Source organism: Callithrix jacchus, chromosome 13 (genome assembly GCF_049354715.1).
Source record: "Callithrix jacchus isolate 240 chromosome 13, calJac240_pri, whole genome shotgun sequence".
NCBI lineage: Eukaryota > Metazoa > Chordata > Mammalia > Primates > Cebidae > Callithrix > Callithrix jacchus.
In genome coordinates, this window is record NC_133514.1 from 40,357,407 (window position 1) to 40,380,712 (window position 23,306).

At 34.0% G+C, this 23,306-nt stretch overlaps 1 protein-coding gene across 10 annotated transcripts in view; it reads right to left on the bottom strand.

The window, feature by feature from the left end:
• LOC100398771 (A disintegrin and metallopeptidase domain 3-like) overlaps positions 1-23,306 on the bottom strand; it is an 80,647-nt gene that overhangs the window by 41,309 nt on the left and 16,032 nt on the right. For 3 of the 10 annotated variants that reach the window (XM_035270346.3, XM_035270350.3, XM_054243873.2), the window contains 7 exons: positions 20,679-20,755; positions 20,109-20,286; positions 19,001-19,066; positions 10,752-10,823; positions 10,348-10,514; positions 8,893-8,974; positions 870-1,006 (listed from right to left, as the gene is read on the bottom strand). In XM_035270346.3, the coding sequence (XP_035126237.2) occupies positions 870-1,006; positions 8,893-8,974; positions 10,348-10,514; positions 10,752-10,823; positions 19,001-19,066; positions 20,109-20,286; positions 20,679-20,755 (779 nt within the window). The remainder of the gene's footprint in view (positions 1-869; positions 1,007-8,892; positions 8,975-10,347; positions 10,515-10,751; positions 10,824-19,000; positions 19,067-20,108; positions 20,287-20,678; positions 20,756-23,306) is intronic. The other 7 variants (XM_035270353.3, XM_035270349.3, XM_035270355.3 and 4 more) reach the window with 4 other exon arrangements.

The window sequence follows — 23,306 nt, forward strand, 5'->3', positions numbered from 1 at the left end:
ATAACATTTGGCAGACAATAAGCTCCATTTGAGTATATCCTATTATTGTCAACATTAAGAAATAAAAAATGGTTGATTATGTTAATAAGAAAAATCATATTTATTTATTCTTTGTTAAAATTAATCAAAAAAGTTATCCCAATACTGAGGTACGTAAATTGTACAAACTCTAAATTAGCTTTATTTTGTTTTATTTTTTGTGTTTCTAAACATTTAAGCATACTGCTTAAAGAGTTTTTGTGTAATTTAATAATAATCTCAAACTTAAAGAAATAATGCAAATATAGCCCAAAAAGTAAATTTTGTTTTCTGAGAGGTCAGCATTATGTTCTGCAAACACTGCATACATGTATGTAGTTCTTACAAAGAAATGAGTTATTCTATATCAGCACACTAGACCTTTCAAAATCACAAAATAATATGTAATTGATATCTAATCCTCAGACTCCATTCAGATTTCCCCAAACCTCACAATCCTAGCATTTTATAGCAAAACAATCAAGTTCAGAATCAAGCATTGCAAAATTCCCATGTCTCTTTAGTTCTCATGCCTTCTTAGTTTAGTTGTTTTTCAAACTTCTTAGTACCTAAGTACTATTTCACTTGATGATGCTGAACAGTTTTTCAATAAATCCAACTAGACTGCTGTAAGGTGTATCATTAGCACCCACTTTCCCTATATATATATCCTTGAATGTAGAACGATTTAGCACATTTTCTACAACATTCTATCTTTTCTTTAGTGTCTTAAATAAGCACATTTGTATCTAATAAAATTTCTTAAATCATATTCCAAGAGGTTATACATCAAGGAATCCTAGAAATACTTGTTAAGAGAAAACATAGAGTTGATAAAAACAACTCCTTACATTGCATCAGGGCTCATTATGCACGTAGTTCCTGGACAGTAACAATTGTAGGTGGCATCATATGTCAATCCCAGATTAATTCCAAGCAACTGTGCCATAACAACCGAAAAGGCCTCTAAAGTGATTTTCTTTGGATACTAAATAGAAACAAACAAAAACCTAGATTTACTGTCCAAGCTTTTATTTATTTATTTTTTTACTCATTTGATCCTGTCAAATGTTTCTGGCTATATGACATGAATGCAAATGCAAACTTTAAAAACTTCTATTTATTTACTTAGAAATAATTATTTCTAATTGTTTACTTAGAAATAAAAATAGGTGCAATTTTTATTCCTTTTAAGTGATAATATTTTAATCAAAATGGCATTGACCGAAAATAAGAATAATTCAATCATATATTTTTATGACATACTATTGACTTTAATTCCAGCAAATTTCAGAAAACATTCTGAGAAATATTATTTTAGTAACTAAGATATTTCTCAAAAGGACACTTGGAAAAGATATACAGATTTTGGCAAGTTAAACTGGCAATCAGTTTTGACATCAGAACTAATTCGAGAACAATTTTTTAAAGCAGAATAATATAATATATTACAAATAGCATTTCACAAGCTTCCAGAAACCTTTTCATTATATATTTTCCTTTTCTGAACATCATATAGTGAAACTAATACCACATTTAGTCTTCTTATAAGGGTTTCTCTCACCACAAATTTAAGGTTTTTCCACATCTTATTATGGCTTAACAGCTCATTATTTAAATCACTGGATAGTATTCCATTGTATGGATGTTCTAAAGTCTGCTTATCCATTCACCTGTTAAAGGATATCTTAGTTACTTCCAATCTGTGGCAATTATAAATAAAGCTAAAAACACGTGCGTTTTTGAAGTAATTTTTTAATTTTTTGGTGGATACAAGTTTTTAACTCATTTAGATAAATACCAAGGAGGATCATTGCTGGATCATATGGTGAGGGTAAGCTGAGTATTTTAAGAAATTGTCAAACTGCTATCAAAGTGGCTATATTATTTGCATTCCTGTCAACAATAAATGACAGTTCCTGTTAGTCTCACAGAATTTGGTGTTTTTAGTGTACAATGTTGACCATGACTGGTAAGCTACTTTCTTGTCTTTTTCCTGATCTAAGTAGTCATGTATTATTTTCTCAAAATAAGTATGTTGTTTCCTGTTTTTTTTTTATGATCTCTTTAAGTTATATAAGTTCCCCTGTATTTTTAGTTTGCCAAGAGTATTTATTATAAATAGTCTTGGATTTGTTTTCTCTGAGTCTACCACCATAATTATATATTTTTTCTTTTTCAGCCTATTAATATAATTGAGGACATTATTTTATATTCATATGATAAATCAGCCATGCATATCTGGGATAAATTACATATGTATGTCCATCATTATGTATATATATTACATACACACACACACATACATACACACACACACACAGACACAAATATAGAAACTAAAAAATAAAATAATTTTAAAAAATCTGTAACTGGGGAAGAGGATGGAGCAAAATGGCAGAATAGAAAGCTCCACTCAGGATCTCTCCTCCTGCCCCTGACGCCCACCATGAACACCAATTTGAGAACTATCAACACAAAAAAAAGTGCCTTAATAAGAACAAAAATATCAGGTGAGCACAATACATTACCTGGTTTATTTATTCATTTTTTTGAGACCAAATCTGACTCTTGTCACCCAGGTTGGAGTGTAATGGCACTATCTTCGCTCACCACAACCTCCAGCTCCTGGGTTTAAGTGATTCTCCTCCTTCAGCCTTCTGATTAGCTGGGATTACAGGTGAGCACCATCACACCCGGTTAATTTTTTTTTTACTTTTAGTAGAGACGGGATTTTACCACGTGGCCAAGTTGCTCTTGAACTCCTGACCTCAGGTGATCTGCCCACCTTGGCTTTCCAAAGTGCTGGGATTACACGCGTGAGCCACCGCACCCGGCCTCTGGTTTTAATGTCATGTAACTAAAAGAGGTACTGAAGAGGTAGAAAAACCATGGACACCAACCCTCTCCAATCCCATAGCAGCAGTGGCATGGTGCAGAGAGCATTTCTTTGTGCTGGGGAAGGGGAGAGTGCAGCAATTGTGAAGCACTGAACTCCGTGCTGCACTGTTAGAGCAGAAAACAAAACTGGACCAAACTCAGTGGACATCCACCTATGGAGAGAATATTCAAACCAGCCCTGGTCAAGAGAGGAATTGCTGATCCCAGTGGTTGGAACTTGAGTTCCAGCAAGCCTCACCACCATGGATGAAAGTGCTGAAGGGACCTAAATAAACTTGGAAGGCAGTCTAGGCCCCAAGGACTACAATTCATAGGTGAATCCTAGTGCCGAACTGGGCCCAGAGCCAGTGGACGAGGGGCACATGGCCTACTGAGATATCAGCTGGTGTGACAAAGGGAGTGTTGGCATCACTTCACCCCAACCCCAGTCTGCAGAGCTCACAGCTCCAAAAGAGACTCCTTCCCTCTTCTTGAGGAGGGGAGAGGAGAGAGGGGAGGGCTTTGTCTTGCATCTTGGATACCAGCTCAACCACAGCAGGATAGGGCACCAGTCAGAGTCCTGAGGCCCCTTTTTCAGGTCTTTGCCCCGGGATGTCATTTCGAGAAGGAAATCACTGCCTTGAAGGGAGGGATCCAGTCCTGAAAAACTTCATCACTTGCTAACTGAAGGGGCCTTGAGACCTGAATAACTAGCAGTGATACCCAGGGAGTATGCCATGGGCCTTGGGTGAACCTGTGAGACTTGCTGGCTTTGGGTAAAACCTAGCACATTCTCAGCTGTGGTGGCAACAGGACAAGACTCCTTCACTTGAGAAAAGTGGAGGGAAAAGTAAAAGGGACTTTGTCTTGTATGTTATATAGGCCCTCAGCAACAGGGCAGCAGAGCACCAAGCAGGTTCTCAGAGTCCCTGATTCTGAGACTTGGCTCTTGGGAAACATTTCTGGACCTGCCCTAGGCCAGAGGAGAGCCGGTCCATGAAGGATGTGTCGCATGTCAGGCAGCATTCACCTCTAGCTGACTGAAGGGCCCTTGGGCATTAAAGGAATATTAGCAGTAGTCTGGCAGTGCTCTCCTTGAGCCTGTGTTGGTGATGGCAATGGGGTGAGGCTCCTCTGCTTTTGGAAAGGGGAGAGAAGAATAGGAAGAATGCCATCTTGTGGTTTGAGTGCTAACTCAGCTGCAGTACAATGGAATACCAGGTGGGCTTCTAAGGTTTTTTTACTCTAGTCCCTGGCTCCTGGATTTCACCTATGGATCCTCCTGGACCTGGGAGATCTCACTACCCTGAAGCAAAGGACACAAACCTGGCTGGCATTGCCAGCTGCTGATTATAAGGCCCCAGGGCCTTGAACATATATAGTCAGTAGCCAAGGAGTGGTTACAGTGTTTACAACACACCTTGGGCAAGACCCAAGGTTGTGCTGGCTTTAGGTGTGGCCCTACATAATCCTAGTAGAGGTGACCACAAGGATGCTTGTATTGTTCCAGGTGGCTCAAAACAGAGAAATTCTGTATATTTGGGAGAAAGTAAGGAAGAGAATAAGAGCTTCTGCCTGGTAATACAGAGAATTTTTCTGGATCTTGTATGAGACTATCAAGACAGTACCTCTATGAATCTGCAAAACTACAGTGTTACTAGGCTTGGGGTGTCCCCTAAAGCAGATAGACACAGCTTGAATTATAACACCAAGGTTTTTTAAATACCTGGAAAGCCTTCCCAAGAAGGAATGGCGCAAATAAGCCAAGATTCAGAAGATTACAATGAATACCTTCAATGCCTAGACACAGATGAACATCTACAAGTATCAAGACCACCCAGGAAAACATAACCTTTACAATGAATACCTAACTCTCCAATGCCAGACACAGATGAACATCTAGATGTATCAAGGCCACCCAGGAAAACATGACCTCAGCAAATGAAATAAATAAGGCACCAAGGACCAATTTTGGACAAACAGACATGCATGACTTTTCAATAGAGAATTCACAATAGCTTTGTTGAGGCAACTCAAATAAATTCAAGATAACACAGGGAAGAAATTCAGAATTCTGTCAGAATAATTTAACAAAGAAATCAAAATAATTTTTAAAAATCAAGCAGAAATTCTGGAGCTAAAAAATAGAACTTGTATACTCAGGAACGCATTAAAGACTTTTAATAGCAGAATGAATGAGGCAGAAGAAAGAATTAGTGAGCTTGAAGGCAACCTATTTGAAGAGATACAGTCAAGGGAGATAAAAAAGAATTTAAAAAAATGAAGCACACTTACAGGATCTAGAAACAACATTAAGTTGTTGTAGTCGGGTTAAAATATTGGGTTATAAATAGTATTTGCAAGCCTCATGGTAACCTCAAATCAAAAAACATGATGGATACACAACAAATAAAAAGTGAAAAATTAAATCCTATTACCAGAGAAACACCATGTTCACTAAAAGGAAGACAGGAAGGAATGAAAGAAGGAAGGAAGAGAAGACCACAAAACAATCAGGAAACAAATAACAAAATGACAGGAGTAAGTGGCTGAATGTATTAAAAAACAAACAACAACAACAAAACAGAACTCAATAATCTGTTAACTACAAGAAACTACAGCGAAACTACTTCACCTATGAATACACAAATAGAAGGGATATTTAAAAAAATATTCCATGACCACAGAAACCAAGAAAAAGCAGGAGTTGTTATACTTAGACAAAATAGATTTCTAGACAAAAATAATAAGAGACGAAGAAGGTTACCATATAATGATAAAGGGGTCAATTCATCAAGAGAATATATAACAATTTAAAATATATATGCACTTAACCCTAGAGCAACCAGATATATAAAGCAAGTATTATTAGATTAAAAGAGAGATGTAGGTCCCAATACAATAAGAGCTGGATAATTTAATACCCACTTTCAGCATTGGACAGATCTTCCAGACAGTAAATCAACAAGGAAGCATCAGACTTAATCTGAACCATAGGCCAAATGGACCTAAATATATTTGCAGAACATTTCATCCAGTGACTGAAGAATACACATTCTTTTCTTCAGCAGATGAATCATTCTCAAAGATAGATCATGTATTAGGTCAGAAAACAAGTCTTAAAAATTCAAAAAATTGAAATGACATCAAGCACCTTCTCTGACCACAATGGAATAAAACTAGAAATTCATAACAGGAGAAATTTTGGAAACTGTTCACATATATGACAAACAATATGCTCTTGAATAACTAGTGGGCCAATGAAGAAATTAAGATGGATGAAGAAAATAATATAAAAGATCAAAGAAACAAGAAGTTGGTCTTTTGAAAAGTTAACCTAATTGAGAGACCTTTAGCTAGACTAAAAAAAATGAGAGAATATCAAAATAAATAAAATTGGAGATGAAAAAGGAGACATTACCACTGTTACCACAGAAATTCAAAGGATTATTGGTGGCTACTATGAGCAACTATATGCCAATAAAATGAAAATCTAGAAGAAATGGACAAATTCTTAGGAACACATAACCTACCAACATTGAACCATAAAGAAATCAAAATCGTGAACAGACCAATAACAACAGATGGAAGCTATAATAAAATATCTTCCCAAAGTGAAAAGGCCAGGACTTGATCACCGCACTGCTGAATTCTGCCAAACATTTAAGAAGAACTAATACTAATCTTACTCAAACAATTCTGAAAAACAGAGTAGAAAGGAATACCACCAAACTCATTCCATGAGGCCAATGCTACCCTGATACCAAAACCAAACAGACACATTAAAAAAAGAAAAATGAAGGCCAATATCTCCGATGAATACTGACACAATTTCTCAACAAAATACTAGCAAACTAGATTCAACAGTACATTAAAAAGATCATTCATCATGACCAAGTGTGATTTATCCCTGGGAGGCAAGGATGGTTCAACACATGGAAATCAATCAATGTGCTACATCATATCAATGAAAATCAAGAACAAAAACCATGTGATTATTTCAATTGATGTTATAAAAGCCTTTGATCAAATTCAACATTTCTTTATGATAAAAGTACTCAAAAACTTGGTATAGAAGAACTAGGCTTCAAAATAATAAATATCATATATGACAGACCCACAGCTAGAATCTCACTGGGGAAAAACTGAAACTCTTTACTCTAAGATCTGGAATACAAAAAGGATGCCCACTTTCACCACTGTTATTCAACATAGTACTGGAAGTGCTAGTTAGAACAATTGGACAAGAAATAAAGGGCATCAGAATTGAAAAATGAAAAGTCAAATTATCTGTGTTTGCAGATGATATAATCTTATATTTGAGAAAACCTAAAGACTCCATGAAAAACTATTGGAATTGATACATTCAGTAAATTTGTAGAGCGCAAAATCTACACACAAAAATCAGTAGCATTTCTATATACCAACAGAAAATAATCTGGAAAAGAAAATATAAAATATAATAGCATTTCCAGTAGCCACCAATAAAATTAAATAACTAGAAATTAACCAAAGAAGTGAAAGATCTCAGTAATGAAAACTCTAAACTATAAAACATTGACATAAAAAATTGAAGAGGAAACAAAAAATGAAAAGGTATTCCATATGTACGGATTGGAAAAATATTGCTAAAATGCCCATACTACCCAAAGCAATCTACAGATTCAATGCAATTCCTATCAAAATACCAAGGACATGCTTCACAGAAACAGAAAAAAAAATTATACAATGTATATGGAACCACAAAAGTCCCAGAATAGCCAAAGCCGAAATAACAAAATTGGAGAAATCACATTACCTGACTACAAATTATGCTACACAGCTACAGTAACCAAAACAGTAAGATACTGGCATAAAACAGACATATAGACCATTGGAACAGAATAGAGAACCCAGAAGGAAATCCACACAGCTACAGTGAGCTTGTTTTTGACAAAGTTACCAAGAACATATGCTGGGGAAAAGAGTGTCTCTTCAATAAATGGTTCTGGGAAAACTGGATATCCATAGACAGAAAAATCAAACTGGACTCCTATTTCTCATGATTTCCAAAATTCAAATAAAAATAAAGACTTAAATCTAAAACCCCAAACTATTTAACTACTAAAAAATTTAGAAAAATAAGAGAAATTTATGAAAGGATGAATCTGTTCATGGATTAAAGGATTAATGGGTTATAATAAGAGTGAGCCTAGTGGCTTTATAAGAAGAGAAACAGAGACCTGAGCCAGCATGCTCAGCTCCCTTGCCATGTGAGGCCCTGTGTCACCTTGCAGTGTCCTCATCAGCAGCAGGCACTCACTGGATGTGGCCTTTAGACTTAGACTTTGCAACCTCCACAAATATAAAGGATAAATTTCTCTAAAATTACACAGTTTAAGGTATTTTGTAATAAGCCACATAAATTGACTGTTAAAATGGTGTTAATCCAAAATTAATAAAATCAGAATATCTAGGAGACATATGTGCTTCCATGTTAATTGCAGCATTATATACAGTAGCCAAGATATGGAAATAACCTAGACATCCATTGTCAGATGACAGGATAAAGAAAATGTGGTATATACTTACAATGAAATACATTTCAGCCATCAAAAGAATGGAAATTCTGTCACATGCTACAACATAGATTAACATTGAAGAGATTATGTTAAGTGAAACAAACCACTCACAGAAAGAAAATACTGTATGATTGTACTTGTATGAGGAACTGAGGTTGTCAAATTAATGGAAACAGAAAGTTAAATGGTGGTCTCCAAGTGATTAATGGGGATAGTTTCAGTTTTCTTAAGAAAAAGTGTTCCAGAGATTTATTTCACAACAATGGAAATATACTTAACATTACAGAACTGTACACTTGAAAATGGCTAGAGTCATAAATTTTATGTTATCTGTTTTCACCTCCAATAAGAAACCTCCTAAATAATTGCATTTGAATTCTCAAATCTAAAAATACAGTTTTCAAAGATTTGTCAAAACAGTGTGCAAGATTACCAGAGCAATTCCGGTTGCAAACTTTGGATCACATGCCATTCCATGATATGTTGCTCCCACATAAGTAGAATGGTTCCTGTAACTGAATAATGAAATTTTTCTTGTGGATATGTGTAATTTAAAATAGCAATAACTACTCATATTTTATGAGATGGATTTCTATATAAAGGTATTTCCCTAAAACACAGAAATTACATGCAGTATCTTATTCTTTTAGTCACTAAGATTTGGGTATCTCTTAGCACTCACATAAAGTTAAGTTCTAAAAGTTGTTTAACATTATCTAATACACAGCCCAAAACCTAGCAGTGCCTAATTCTTTCAAAATATTATTCATCACTGGAAGGATATAATTAATTTTGTGATATAAAAGTCAAATTGTTTATTGCTATAATTTGTATGTAGAAAACCCATCCCAAAAGTGTGAAGAAAGGTAGGATTGAAAGAGAGAGAGAGAGATAAAATATGCATCAGATTTACTAAGAGAAAGAGAGGTAGAGTGTAGAAACTGTCCTCACATAGCTATATCTTAACATTGCTCTGCAATCCTAGAGACTCTTTATTCCAATACTTTGATAGATATATTCCACATATTGCTTAAGGTCTTTAAAATTGTGTTTTTGATTTTAGCACATGAAATAATCAAGTTAGTAAAATGCAAATATATAAAGACTTTTGAAAGATACCAACCAAGCAGGTAAATAGGTACATCTTAGGTCAGTATAAAAATACCAGAAGGAAACCACAGGGAGAATAAAGTGGTCTATTTCAGTTATTTATTCATATTTCATATTGTAACAAGCATTATATGTGATTATTGTACTCTATAAATTAATTTATATTTATGTAATGTTAAGGTGATGGTTTCAATTATTCACCAGTGAGAAGGTCTTTACAAACAGAGAGGTATCATGTTTTTATCCCAAGAATTTTCATTATTCAGCTCATTACCTTTCTAAAAGTAAACAGTATACTATGGGCTACTGTGATTTAATTAGTGTCTTACATGATTATTAGAATCTTGTATTTTGCAGTTGGCCAACAGTCTTCATATATCTTTTTTGTTTGTTTGTTTTGAGACGGAGTCTTGCTCTGTTGCCTAGGCTGGAGTGCAATTGTGCGATCTCAGCTCACTGCAACCTCCACCTCCCGGGTTCAAGCAATTCTGCTTCAGCCTCCCGAGTAGCTGGGACTACAGGCACCTGTCACCACACCTCGCTAACTTTTGTATTTTTAGTAGAGACAGGGTTTCACCATATGGGTCAGGCTGGTCTCATACTCCTTACCTTGTGATCTGTCCACCTCAGCCTCCCAAAGTGCTGGGATTACAGCCACTGCACCCAGCCTCATATAGATTTTTAATGATTATTGTTATATAAAATGTATAAATAATTTTGATAGCTAAGATATCAAATAATTTGATAAAGCCTTTTTAAAAGTGAATGAAGTACTTACACTAATAAATATGTCATATCATGAGACCGTTGAGACAAAAATTTTTGTTTCCAAGACAAAAATCGCTGTAGTAATTCATCAGCATGACCACTTGTTGAAATCTTATCTTGATCTGACCAGATCTCCAAGGAAGACAGCATAACTGTCATATTAAGCTGGGAAAACATCTGAGAACAGAAGATACATGTTTTACAATTTTGGGTAACCATAAAGATGGCATTACATCTCAATATCTAATGCTAATATATTTAATTTAATATTTTTTGAAGATAAAATCATTGGTGAATAAAACTAGTTGATTAGGCTACATTTACATTTTTACTTTTTATTGAAATGTAAATGTTATACATATGTACACACACAATGCTATATTGCTTACTTAAATATAAAATACAAATACTTACAGTGTTGATAAGACCAAATATTTGAAAAACTTTGTCAACTGCAACTGCCACAGCAGAGCCCATATAATCATACTGAAAGACAAATTTTGTTTCTTAATCACTAGTAAAAATAACTAACGACCACATTTTAAGTGGATTTAAATATAAATGAAAAAATAATTCTGTGGCCAATTGAAAAGGCCCTAAATAGAATTAAGATACATCACATGCTTGCCAAGTTCTAAACATCAGCCTAATATTTTATAAAGTAATCAGTGATATTAAAATGAGATAATTGTGATCATCTTCCTCTTTACAGATGTAGAAATTCAAAGTATTAAGGTATGAAGAATGAGTAATCTATTGGTTACTAGGGCGTGGTGGCAGGCACCTGTATTCCTGCATATAAGTTCCCACCACCATGCCCGGCTAATTTTTTGTATTTTTAGTAGAGATGGGGTTTCACCATATTGGCCAGGCTGGTCTTGGACTCTCAACCTCAGGTGATCTGCCCTCCCCGGCCTCCTAAAGTGCTGGGATTCCAGGTGTGAGCCACTGCAACTAGCCTTATTTTCATGACGTCCAAATTAATTTTTTTGATTGGTCATGCTCTTAGTGTCATATTTAAGATTTGCTTTGCCAAAAATTTTTATGGATAAAATTCAAGACTCAAATCCACAACTAAATAAACTACCAAGTCTACTTTTTCTACTATAGTATACTGTCGTCGTTTGTCTTCATTCTAATAAAATGTTTTATTGTGCTTCACTTTGTTGCATTTTGCAGATATTGCATTTCTTACAAATTGAAAATTTGTGGTAATCCTGAATCAAGTAAGTCTATCGGCACTATTTTTTCCAATAACATGCTCACTTCATGTCTTCGTGTTATATTTAGTAACTCTTGCAATATTTCAAGCTTTATTATTGGTATTATTACTATGACTAGCAATTAGCAATGTTACTACTATAATTGTTTTCAGATGCCATGAACTGTGCCCACATAAGTTGACAAATTTAATCTATATCTGTTGTGTAGTTTCTGACTGCTCCACTGCCCAGCCATTCCCTCATCTCTTTCCCTCTTCTCATGCTTCTTTATTCCTTGAAATAATTAAATATTGAAATTAGACAAATTAATCACCTTACAATGGCTTCTAAGTGTTCAGGTGAAAGGAAGAATCCCATGTCTCTCACTTTAAATGGAAAGCTAGAAATGATTAAGCTTAGTGAGGAAGACAGGTTAAAAACTGAGGAAGATCTAGACCTCTTGACAAATGATTAGCGAAGTTGTGAATGCAAAGGAAAATCTCTTGAAGAAAGCTAAAAGTGCTACTCTAGTGAATACATGAATGATAAGAAAGTAAAACAGCCTTATTGCTGATATGAAGAAAGTGTTAGTGGTCTGGACAAAACATTAAACCAGCAATAACATCTCTTAAGTCTAAGCCTAATCCAGAGGAAGCCCTGACTTTTCTTCCAGTCCACGAAGGCTGAGAAAGATAAGTAAGCTGTAGAAGACAGTGAAGCTAGCAGAGATTGATTCATGAAATTTAAGGATAGAGGCCATCTTTATAAGCAAGTGCAAGGTGAAGCAGCAAGTGCTAATACAGAAGTTGTAGTAGGTTATTTCAAAGATCTAGCAAAGATAATTGAAGCTGGCTACACTGAAGAAAACATTTTCAATGTAATTAAAAAGCCTTCTATCGGAAGAAGATGCTATCACAGACTTTCACAGCTAGAGAGAAGTCAATTCCTCACTTCAAACCTTTGAAGGATAGGCTGACTCTCTTATTAGGGGCTAACGTAGCTGGTGACTACATTGAAGCCAGGGCTGACTTATCATTCTGAAAATTCTAGGGTTCTTAAGATTTAGCTCAGTCTACGCTGCCCATGCTTTATAAAAGAAACAACAAAGTCTGGATGACAGCACATCTGCTTAAAGCCTGTTTTACTAGATAGCTCAATTCTCCAAAAAAGTATATATATTTTAAAATATTACTGAATATTAACAATGCACCTGTTAAATCCAGAGCTCTGATGGAAATAAGGAGATAAATGTTGTGTTTGTGCCTACTAGCACAACACATTCCTCAGTCTGTGAATCAAGGAGTAATTTGACTTTCAGGTATTATTATTAAAGTATTAAATTTCATAAGGGTATAGTCATCATAGATAGTGATAAATTCTAATTTCAAATAATCTCTTTGTTCACACATATAAGTGTACAATTTTAGAAGCAGCTAAATAACATTTTGAATGCTTTGTTGATTAGGAATTTCTTCCACTAGATATCCTAAATCATTTCTCTCAGGTTTAGAGTTCCACAAATATCTAGTGCAGGGGCAAAATGCTGCGAGTCTCTTTGCTAAAACATATCAAGAGTGACCTTTACTCCAATTCCCAATAAGTTCCTCATTTCCATCTTAGACTACCTCAGCCTACTGTCCATATTACTAACAGCATTTTAGTCAAAACAATTCAGCAAGCCTTTTGGAGCTCACAAGATACAATGGGAAGTTTTAAACTTTCCCACATCTTACTGTCTTTTTCTGAGCCCTCCAAACTTTTTCAACCTCTGCCTGTTCTTTACCCAGTTTCAAAGTCAATTCCACATTTTCAAGTACCTTTATACCAGTGCCCCACTCTCTGCAATACCAATTTTCTGCATTAGTCCATTCTTGCATATAGATACTATATGTATCTGCTATAAAGGTACTACCCCAAACTGGGTAATTTATGAAGGAAGAAAGAGGTTTAATTGACTCACAATTTTGCATGGCTGAGAGGCCCCAGTAAACTTATAATCATGGCAGTGAAGGGGAAGCAGAGCATGTCTTACATGGTGGCAGGAGAGAGAGACAGAGAGAGAGAGACAGAGAGAGAGAGAGAGAGACAGAGAGAGAGAGAGACAGAGAGTGAAGGAGGAAACACCATTTTTAAACCATCAAGATCCCCTGTGATATAATCATCTTCAACCAGATCACTTCTTCAACGTGTGGGGATTACAATTCGACAGGAACTTTGCGGGAGCACAGAGCCAAACCATATCAGATGTAAAGTTTGCAAAAATTTTCTCCCATTCTGTAGGTTGTCTGTTTACTCTGTTTATAGTTTCCCTTGCTGTTCAGAAGCTCTTTAGTTTAATTAGATCCTATTTGTCAATTTTTGCTTTGTTTGCAACTGCTTTGTAATCTTCATCATCAAATATTTGCCCGTGACTATGTCCTTAATGGTATTGCCTAGGTTGCCTTCCAGGGTTTTCATAGTTTGGGGTTTTACATTTAAGTCCTTAATCCATCTTGAGTTAATTTTTCTACATGGTGTGAGGGAGGGGTCCAGTTTCAATCTTCTGCATATGGCTAACCAGTTATCTCAGCACCATATATTTAATAGAAAATCCTCTCCCCATTGCTTGTTTTTGTCAGTTGAAGCCTATTAGAGTGTGGAGGGTGGGAGGAAGGAGAGCTAAGGAAAAACAACTAATGGGCACTAGGTTTAATATCTGGGTGATGAAATAATCTGTACGACTAACCCTCACAACAAGTTTGTCTATGTTACACACCTGGACATGTACCCCTGAACTTAAAAGTTAAGAAAAAAGATGTTGCACCACTTTAGGCAACAACGGCCTCTCTGGGACTGCTTCTCTTAACCTAATAGTTCTCAAACTCACATGGCTAAGTAGCATTTCAGAACTTACACTAAGATATTGAGTAATATACATTTAATTAAGATTTTCTTTTAAAGCATGAAGGAAAGTAACAGTTACAATTTCATAAACTCTTTTTTCTTATTTGTTTATTTATTGAGACTGAGTCTTCCTCTATTGCCCAGGCTTGAGCACAGTGGCAGAATCTCAGCCCACTGCAATCCCCACCTCCTGAATTTAAGCCATTCTCATGCCTCAGCCTCCCAAGTAGCTGGGATTACAGGCACAGTAGCTGGGATTGCTGGCTAAATTTTCTGTTTTTAGTAGAAATAGGGTTTCACTCTGCTGGCTAGGCTGAGCTTGAACTCCTGAACTCAAACGATCCTCCTGCCTTGGCCTCCCAAATTGCTGGGATTACACATGTGAGCCACTGTGCCTGTCCAATTTCATAAATTCTTAATCTCTGGTTTTTTTTCTTCATGGCTTCTACTATTGCTTATCTGTAGCAGAATCTATTTTAGAGGTTAAATTAATATTTTCTGAGAAAATTTATCTTTAGTTATGTAACATATGAGGATAATCACAAACATATTAAAATTTAAGGAATAGTAAGATTTTTCTTCAATGGCTGTTGTCCAAAGAAGAATCTGTACTTGTATTGCTGGGCTTTTATGACCTTTTTTGATAGACAGGATAACACGTAGGTATGCTTAGGTAGCAGACATAGTAGATTGGGTTACATAACAAAAGACGCATGGATAACTGGATGTTTGAAACAACTGGATTTAAAAAAGGAGACCCATAAAAAGAATCTAAAATAGTGGATCCAGAAATAAAGAGAAGAGGAAAATGAGTCGTCTAGACTTCTCACAGAAAGGGAGAGAGAAAAAAGGAAGAATTTCTGAATCAGCTATTGTGTTGAATGAGACTTTGTCTACAGAAAGTGGTTTGAATATTCTGGTCTTTGTCATATAGATATGCAAATACAGAGAGCACCCATCCATACCCATTGCCTAGTCTCTCCAAATATACTTTGCTACCTATTGACAAAAGAAATTGTTACTTTATTGCAATAGTCTGAAACTGAACTCACAATATCTCTGGGTGTCTACATATTCTGGATAAACAGTGTACTTATGTACACAGAGCTCTGAGTACCATAAAAGTAAAGAATTGCAATAATATGTTCTCATTCAACAGAATGGAAATCATATTTTTTCTGAAATATCATTTCTAATTGTATGTACAGACACATATCTCAGCACTTACTGACAACATAATAAGTGGTGCTTGGGACTTTCAATAATCACCAGTAAGTGTGCAGAAGACTTCAGAGAGAAAATAAAATGCAAAGGATAGATTCTGCTCTAAGACAGACAAAAGAGATACTGTTCTAACTCTTTGAGGTCCATATCTTTAGAGATGGCTTTGTACTTTGCTAATTCTATGTAACCTTCTCCAATAAATCATATTGTATATTTATACAATGTAGTATTAAGGTACCCTTTTGCAAGACTAAACATACAAAAATCAAACAAAAACAGAAAATAAATATATGATTATAAAAATAAACCCAAATATCAACGTTTTAATAATCATGTCAATTTTTTGCCTTTAAGCTTTATTCTTATCAATGTATTATCTTAGTTAATATAATTATCACATAACTTTTTTTTCTTCTTTAATATTTTACTGATGCTAGATGATGTGTTTTTATTATTGATACTGCTACGTCCTTATATTTTATGGGTTCTTTAACTTTTTAATTTGCATGTAGTTGTTTTTGATTGTCTGTAATTTAGCTAGTGTTTAGTCTGTTGATATTTTCTGAGTATCAATCAATTATATATCAATATGTCAATTTTGTGATTACATATCAATTACATATCAGCATAGCTGTTTTGTGATTATATATCAATAATCAAAAGATATTAACAGACCAAATACTAGTGAGATGACAAAGACAATCAAAAAACAACTATATGCAAAGGAAAAATGTAAAGAACCCATAAAATATAAGAACACAGAAATATTAATAATAAAAGGATGAGCATCAGGTAAATATTAGAAAAAAAATATGTGTTAATTATATTGATGAACATACATTGATAAGAATAAAACTTAAAGGCAAAAAATTGAAATTATTATCACAACATATGATAAAATAATTCATCAGAGAGATTGAGACTTTTAAAATTTGCTTTAACTAAAAACGTGGCCACAAAATATGTAAAAAAAAAGATTTAACACAACTATAAATGGAAATTGACTATCATACTGATACATTTCATATAGGTCTCTTAATAACAAATAGGTTAATAAGACAAATTCATAGGAAAGGTGCTCAAAACTTTAAAAACCCAAAGGAATGTTGGATAAAACATACATACATGGAAGCATATACAATAAGAATATGTATTTTTTTCAAATACAAATAAAATTTTATGCACATGGATCCATATTAACAAACATTAGGCAATAAAACACTTCTTTGAATAAAAAATAGAGTGTCACTTAAATCACGTTATCTGAACGCAATGGAACTGAGTTAATGTGGACTTGATAAAAGTATTCTAATAAGGCTATTTTTGGTGAAATGGATACCTTTTCTGTGAGTATATGAGATAATAGTCTTATTCAGGGTAAATACACACTAAAGAATTTAAGAGCAAATCTTCATAATGAGCTTTACAAGTTATTTTCAAATTTAAATGGAGAGCACAAGTGAGAATTGTATAAAATATTAATAAATGTGGCAAAGAGAACAAGGGTTCTCTTTTTATTATTTTGTAACACCTCTGAAAGTTTCAAATTATTTCCAAATGAAATGTTTAAAAAGTGAAGATGAAATAAAGAAAATTTCAGATGAAAAGAAACTGAAGAGAATCCAGCAGGCTAAAGAGAAGTATCATATATTAAGTCCTACTAGAAGGAATGAAAAGCTCTGCAAGTGAAAAACGTGTGTACGTGTATATATATATATATGTACATATATATGTGTACACACACACATATACATAAAATAAATAAAAAACACATTTTTATTTTTTTAATTTCTTTTTAGAATAATTGAACACTTCATTTTTAAAAATCCATTTTTCAGTTTATAACACATGGAGAGGTAAAACATTTGAAAACAGAATCATAATGACTTACCAGGGTTAAATGAAACTTTACTGCTCTGAGGGTCTTACATTATTAATGAAGTGGTACAATATTAATTCTAGATCATGATAAGTAAAGAATGCTAATTGGAATTCCTGGGGAAACCACTAAAGTTGGAGACTGGAAAGGGGGGCAAAGCAGAAAAAAAAGAGGTAGAAATAAATGTAAAATATAAGCCATGGGTCCAAAGGTAGGAAAGAAGAAACAAATGAGCAGATAATTGATGGGACATAAGAACACTAGTAGCAAAGTATTATTTAACCTGCATCAATAGTTTTTAATTCATTTGAGAAAAAAATCAACTAAACGTTCTTTGATTCTTCTCATTTTTAAAATACAGAAGTTCTACCAGAGAAGATAAACAACTCTAAAACATAAAATAATCTTCTGAGGGATAATGTTTAATAACAAGGATTTCCAGCTGAGTAGTAAAATAGCTTGCTTAAAAAATAGAAATAGATTGAAGAATTTCAATCAACAGTTGGAGTGGATCTAAAGGTATCTGCAGCTAGATACACTACAATGGATTAGAATATAGTGGAACTCTTCCAAATGAAGTTATACATTATTGCCAAAATTGATACCAATTTAGAAATCAATAAATAAATATTAATCCTCCATGTTACTGTAAAGGCAGGTGATGACATTTCTTTATCTCCTGCTAGACTGAGACACAATTTGGAACAGATTAAAATATATCTACATTGATTTACACTGTTGGTGGGAGTGTGAATTAGTTCAAACATTGTGGAAGACAGTGTGGCACTTCCTCAAGGATCTAGAAATAAAAATTTCATTTGACCCAGCAATCTCATTACTGGGTATGTACTCAAAGCATTATAGATTGTTCTATTATAAAGACATATGCACATGTATGTTCATTGTGGCACTGTTTACAATAGCAAAGACCTGGAACCAAACCAAATGCCCATCAATGATAGACTGGACAAATAAAATGTGGCACAAATACACCATGGAATACTATGCAGCCATAAAAAACAATTAGTTTGTGTCCTTTGTAGGCACATGGATGAATCTGGAAACCATCATTCTCAGAAAACTGACACAAGAATAGAAAATCAAACACCACATGTTTTCACTCATAGGCACATGTTGAACAATGAAAACACATGGACACAGGGAGGGGAGTATCACACACTGGGGTCTGTTGTTGGAGGCTAGAGGAGGGACAGCAGGGGTTGGGGAAGTTGGGGAGAGATAACATGGGGAGAAATGCCATATATAGGTGACAGGGGTATGGAGACAGCAAACCACCTTGCCATGTATGTACCTATGTAACAATTCTGCATGATCTGCACATATACCCCAGAACCTAAAGTACAATTTAAAAAAATATATGTACTTGTGCATTGAAAACGTTGAGAGTTTTTTATTCATATTCCCTCTAAATTTCAACAAAATAAAAATATAATAAACATACTGATACTGCATACCATGGCTTTATCCATAATGATTTGTACTTTCAGAGTTCTTTTCAATAGCACGGCTCCTAAATTTATCTGTGAAATAGAGGACGTAAATTAAATAATTTCAAAATTTTTACATTGCAGTTGTCATGTGCAATGCATATATACACACACTCACAGGTAAGATATAGACCATCCATGTAGCTACCCATCTATCTGTATGTAGACAGATGATAGATATATGAACACAGATATACAAATATAGATATAAATAATAACATAAGAGGATGAGTGCTTACTTAGCAGGTAGGATTCCAAACACAAATTTTACAAGAAAATCAGAAGCATTTTATTTTATGTTATTGATCATTAGAATTGTCAAAAAGTTATTGAAATGAGGAAGAATCCCATATTTCCTTCCTCTTTTAACATTCCTATATACTCTGTAGCACACCAATCCCTTACCAATCTTCAAGGTAAACTAACATCCATATACATTTCTCCAAATGCTGCCTTTATTTTCTTATTATTTTTGTTCTTTTACTTCTTTATATTAACTTTATTGAGGTTTACATTCAATAAAATGTGTCCATATTCAGTATAAACATATTATTATTGAGTAATGTATACACCATCACAATTTATAAATTGGTATTTAGCACAATTGGAACAGTGACATCAAAATATTAAGAGCACTATCTTTAAACAATAAGGTTTCAGGCAATTTCTAGTGTATTGCCTCCTTTTCACTTTTATATTTTCTATCAAAGTAACACTTTAAAATAAAAAAATGCAAGTCTAAGAAACTTATAAAGCAATTTGATCAAATTTGTACAAATTTTATTAGTAAGTTGCAAAATCAATTTAAAAATAATGATACATGTATAAAAATTCCTGCAATTAGGGAAACATGTTATGATGCTTTAGAATTACATATATTTATATCAATTGCATTTTCTAAATACTATCTGAATAAACAAATATATGTTTTAAACAAATATCCTACAATTGAAGTTTTTAAATAATAAAAACCAGTATAAATTTGTTCTTCAAATGCATCAAATTTCAAAATTCCACAGTGAGTAAGTTTATCAACAGTAAGACAAATGAAGAAGTCATAAATGGGAATACTCACGTTTGATTTCACAAGAATCCGGTAAGATTGATCTATATATTGGGCCACTGGGTAATTTTCTTGAAAGGAGTAATGACTAATAGCGTCATTTTTTATTTGGTAAACTACATGCTCATATGAAGGTGAAGATTCCAAAGGTTCAATACCATAACTGATATTAACTAACTGAAATAATCCTCTGGATATTCAAATACAAAAAAGAAATTAAAATGTTATTAGTCTTGAACTCCTGACCTCAGGTGATCCACACACCTTGGCCTCCCAAACTGCTAGGATTACAGGCATAAGCCACCATGCCCAGCTAAAAGTGTTATTAGTATAGATTCCCCATTGATGAATTTGAATACAGTTTACACTAGTGAGAGATTTTATCTGAATACATTTTGTGACTGCCAGCCTGGGATAGAGAAAAAGAGAATAGAAAAAAAGATCAAAAGAATAGATAAAAAAGAAAAGTATTTAAGAAAATAAAGTTTCTATTTCTCTATATTTACTCTACCCTTCAAGAAGTTTCTGGAAACGAAGGGCTCAGGTACAATCTCAACGTACATATCTGGAATATGCCATTACCTGAGTCCAGAACAGGTACGTAGTGTCACAGCTGACTTTGGAACGTCTGCAGCATATCCTTGATAAAAGCAATGACCCTAAAAGGGAATATAGAAAGATATATTCATAAATGATTTATAAACAAAGTCCTAGCTTTTATCTTTACTTCCTATCTACTGTCAAAACATTAGTATTTAACCATTGTTATATTATTTATCAGGTATTGAATTTCCGTTATCAACCTACAATCTCTCCCTCTAAGTTCTTTTCTGCTATGTTATTTGCTCCCAAACATTTTTATCAGTAACATACACTTTTTCTCAAAACAAGGCATAATCTCTACTTCCACTTGCTGACATTGGTAGGCCAAATCTATCCCTAGTAGCAGTTATCAGAGCTCAGGTGAACCAATTAATTCTACACAACACACATTTACAGCAATGTGACTGTTAACACGCACACCATCAAGACTAACAAACTCAGGCAGGGGTGATCTACATCCTGCTCCAGGTCTAGCAACAGCAGCAGTCACCTGCACTGGCAGTGGTGCCAGCAGAACCTGAATCTATAAGCCCTTCACCAAGAGATAGAAGGCAAACCAGTTCCCAACCTCTCTCTGGTAGTAGAGAGTAATCCAGACTCAAAAGCTTCTGGCTATGCACCCAGGAAAAGAAAATGATCCTCGTGAGTTATTTCCCAATTCTCCCTACTATAAGCAGAAAAAATCATTCAGATAGGAGCTATCTTCTGATATTAGGGTCACCGGTACATATAGAATCAAGCACACTGAAATCTAGTAGCAGAGAAAATACAGGATAAATGTTTTCGACCCTATGATTCCTTCCTCACCCACCTCAACTAGAAACACTACTTGGCCCAGAGAAGTACCATTTACACTTCTAGCTTAACCACCTAAGAGGCAGCAGAAGGTCCAACTCGGCCAGAAAAATGAAACGCAACACAATAATATGGTAAATCATAGAAAAGAAAAATTGTTATTGGAACAGTGGACTACAATAAAACTAAACTCAAACTGAATGACTACCTTCTAAAATAGAATATTAAAATAAGGTCAAGAGTCTTAACTAAATGTCAAGTCTTAACTAAATGTCATCATACCAAGGACCAGGAGTATCCCAACATGAGTCATAGGATATCAAAAAAATTTGAAAGAAATAATATAAATTGCATCAATGAACAATTACAAATTCTCTTGAAATAAAATATAATCTTAGGAAATAAAAAAGAAGCCAAAAAAGAAACAAATGCAAATTTATTCATTGTAATATATAACAAAAAAATGAAACACTGGATAAGCCCTAGAGTCTAGAGTACAGATGACAGTGGATAAGCTCACCAGATTTAAGGAGAATGCAATCACATATACCCAACCTACAAAATAGAGGACAAGTGGCTGAAAAAATGTATAATGTCTCAACAACTTGTAAAACAATAGCAAAAAATCTATAATTTATACTTTAAAAAGAATTTAAATAACATTCAAAATATTATTACTGAAATTCAGCCAGATTGTAAAACAGAAACCCTGAGATACTTCTTCTCCCCACAAGCATACCAATGAAGCAACATTATATGGAAAAATTACCGTTGTGAGTAAGTAGAAACAATATAGAGATATATACCCTTGGAGGATGCAAAACTAGACTCCCTAAAGCTGGTAGAGAGTTTTGGGTCACTCTCTATTTAGGACAGTGAAAGATATTCACACCTAGACCTATTTTAATAAAACATTGAGGATCAAAAACAAAGAGCATTTATAAACTACAAAAAAGTAGCAACTTGTCACACACAAAAGAAACTCCATAGGACTGTGAGCAGACTTTTTTCTTTTTAGGATAAATCTTGCTGGCCAGAAGATAGTGGAATGAATTTTTTTTTAAGTGCTGAAAGAAAAAAAAAGCCAAAAAATAATGCTATGCAAAGCATTCTAGATTTCTTACCAAATCTATAAGAAACTCACTTGAGACTTAAGTACACATACAGGGTGAAAGTAAAGAGATGAAACAATAAATTCCATGTGAATGATAAGCAAAAGGGGGCAGAGATTTTTATAAGCATATTAAAGAAAATAGATTTTAACACATAAATCATCGTAAGAGAAAAACTGACATTTTATAACAATAGTCTCTTAAACTACCTTTTTCCTGTTTCTGTGGCATTAGTTGTAGTATCTCTATTTTATTTCTGATTTTATTTATTTGCATCCTTTGTATTTTCTTAACATAGCTATGTATAATTTTTTATTTTATCTTTTCCAAATATGAATTTACTTATTTGTTTCTATATGGATTTTCTATTTTTTATTTTGTTTATTTCTGTTCTAATCTTCTTTGCTAATTTGGAGCTTAGTTTTATCTTGTTTTTCTATCTCCTTCAGGTAAACCGAAGTTGAGATATGCCATTTTTTAAAATGTAGGTGTATATTGCTATGACCTTTTCTCTTAATATTGCTTTTCCTGCATCTGCTTGTTTTAATATTTTTCGTTAGTTTTTATTTTCATGTTTTCACTTGTCTCAAGGTATTTTCTAATTAGTTTTGATTTTTTCAGCCAGTCGTTATTAAAGTGTGCTAAGATAGATTACTTATAAATATGTACACACTCAATATTAGAACACATAAATAAATAA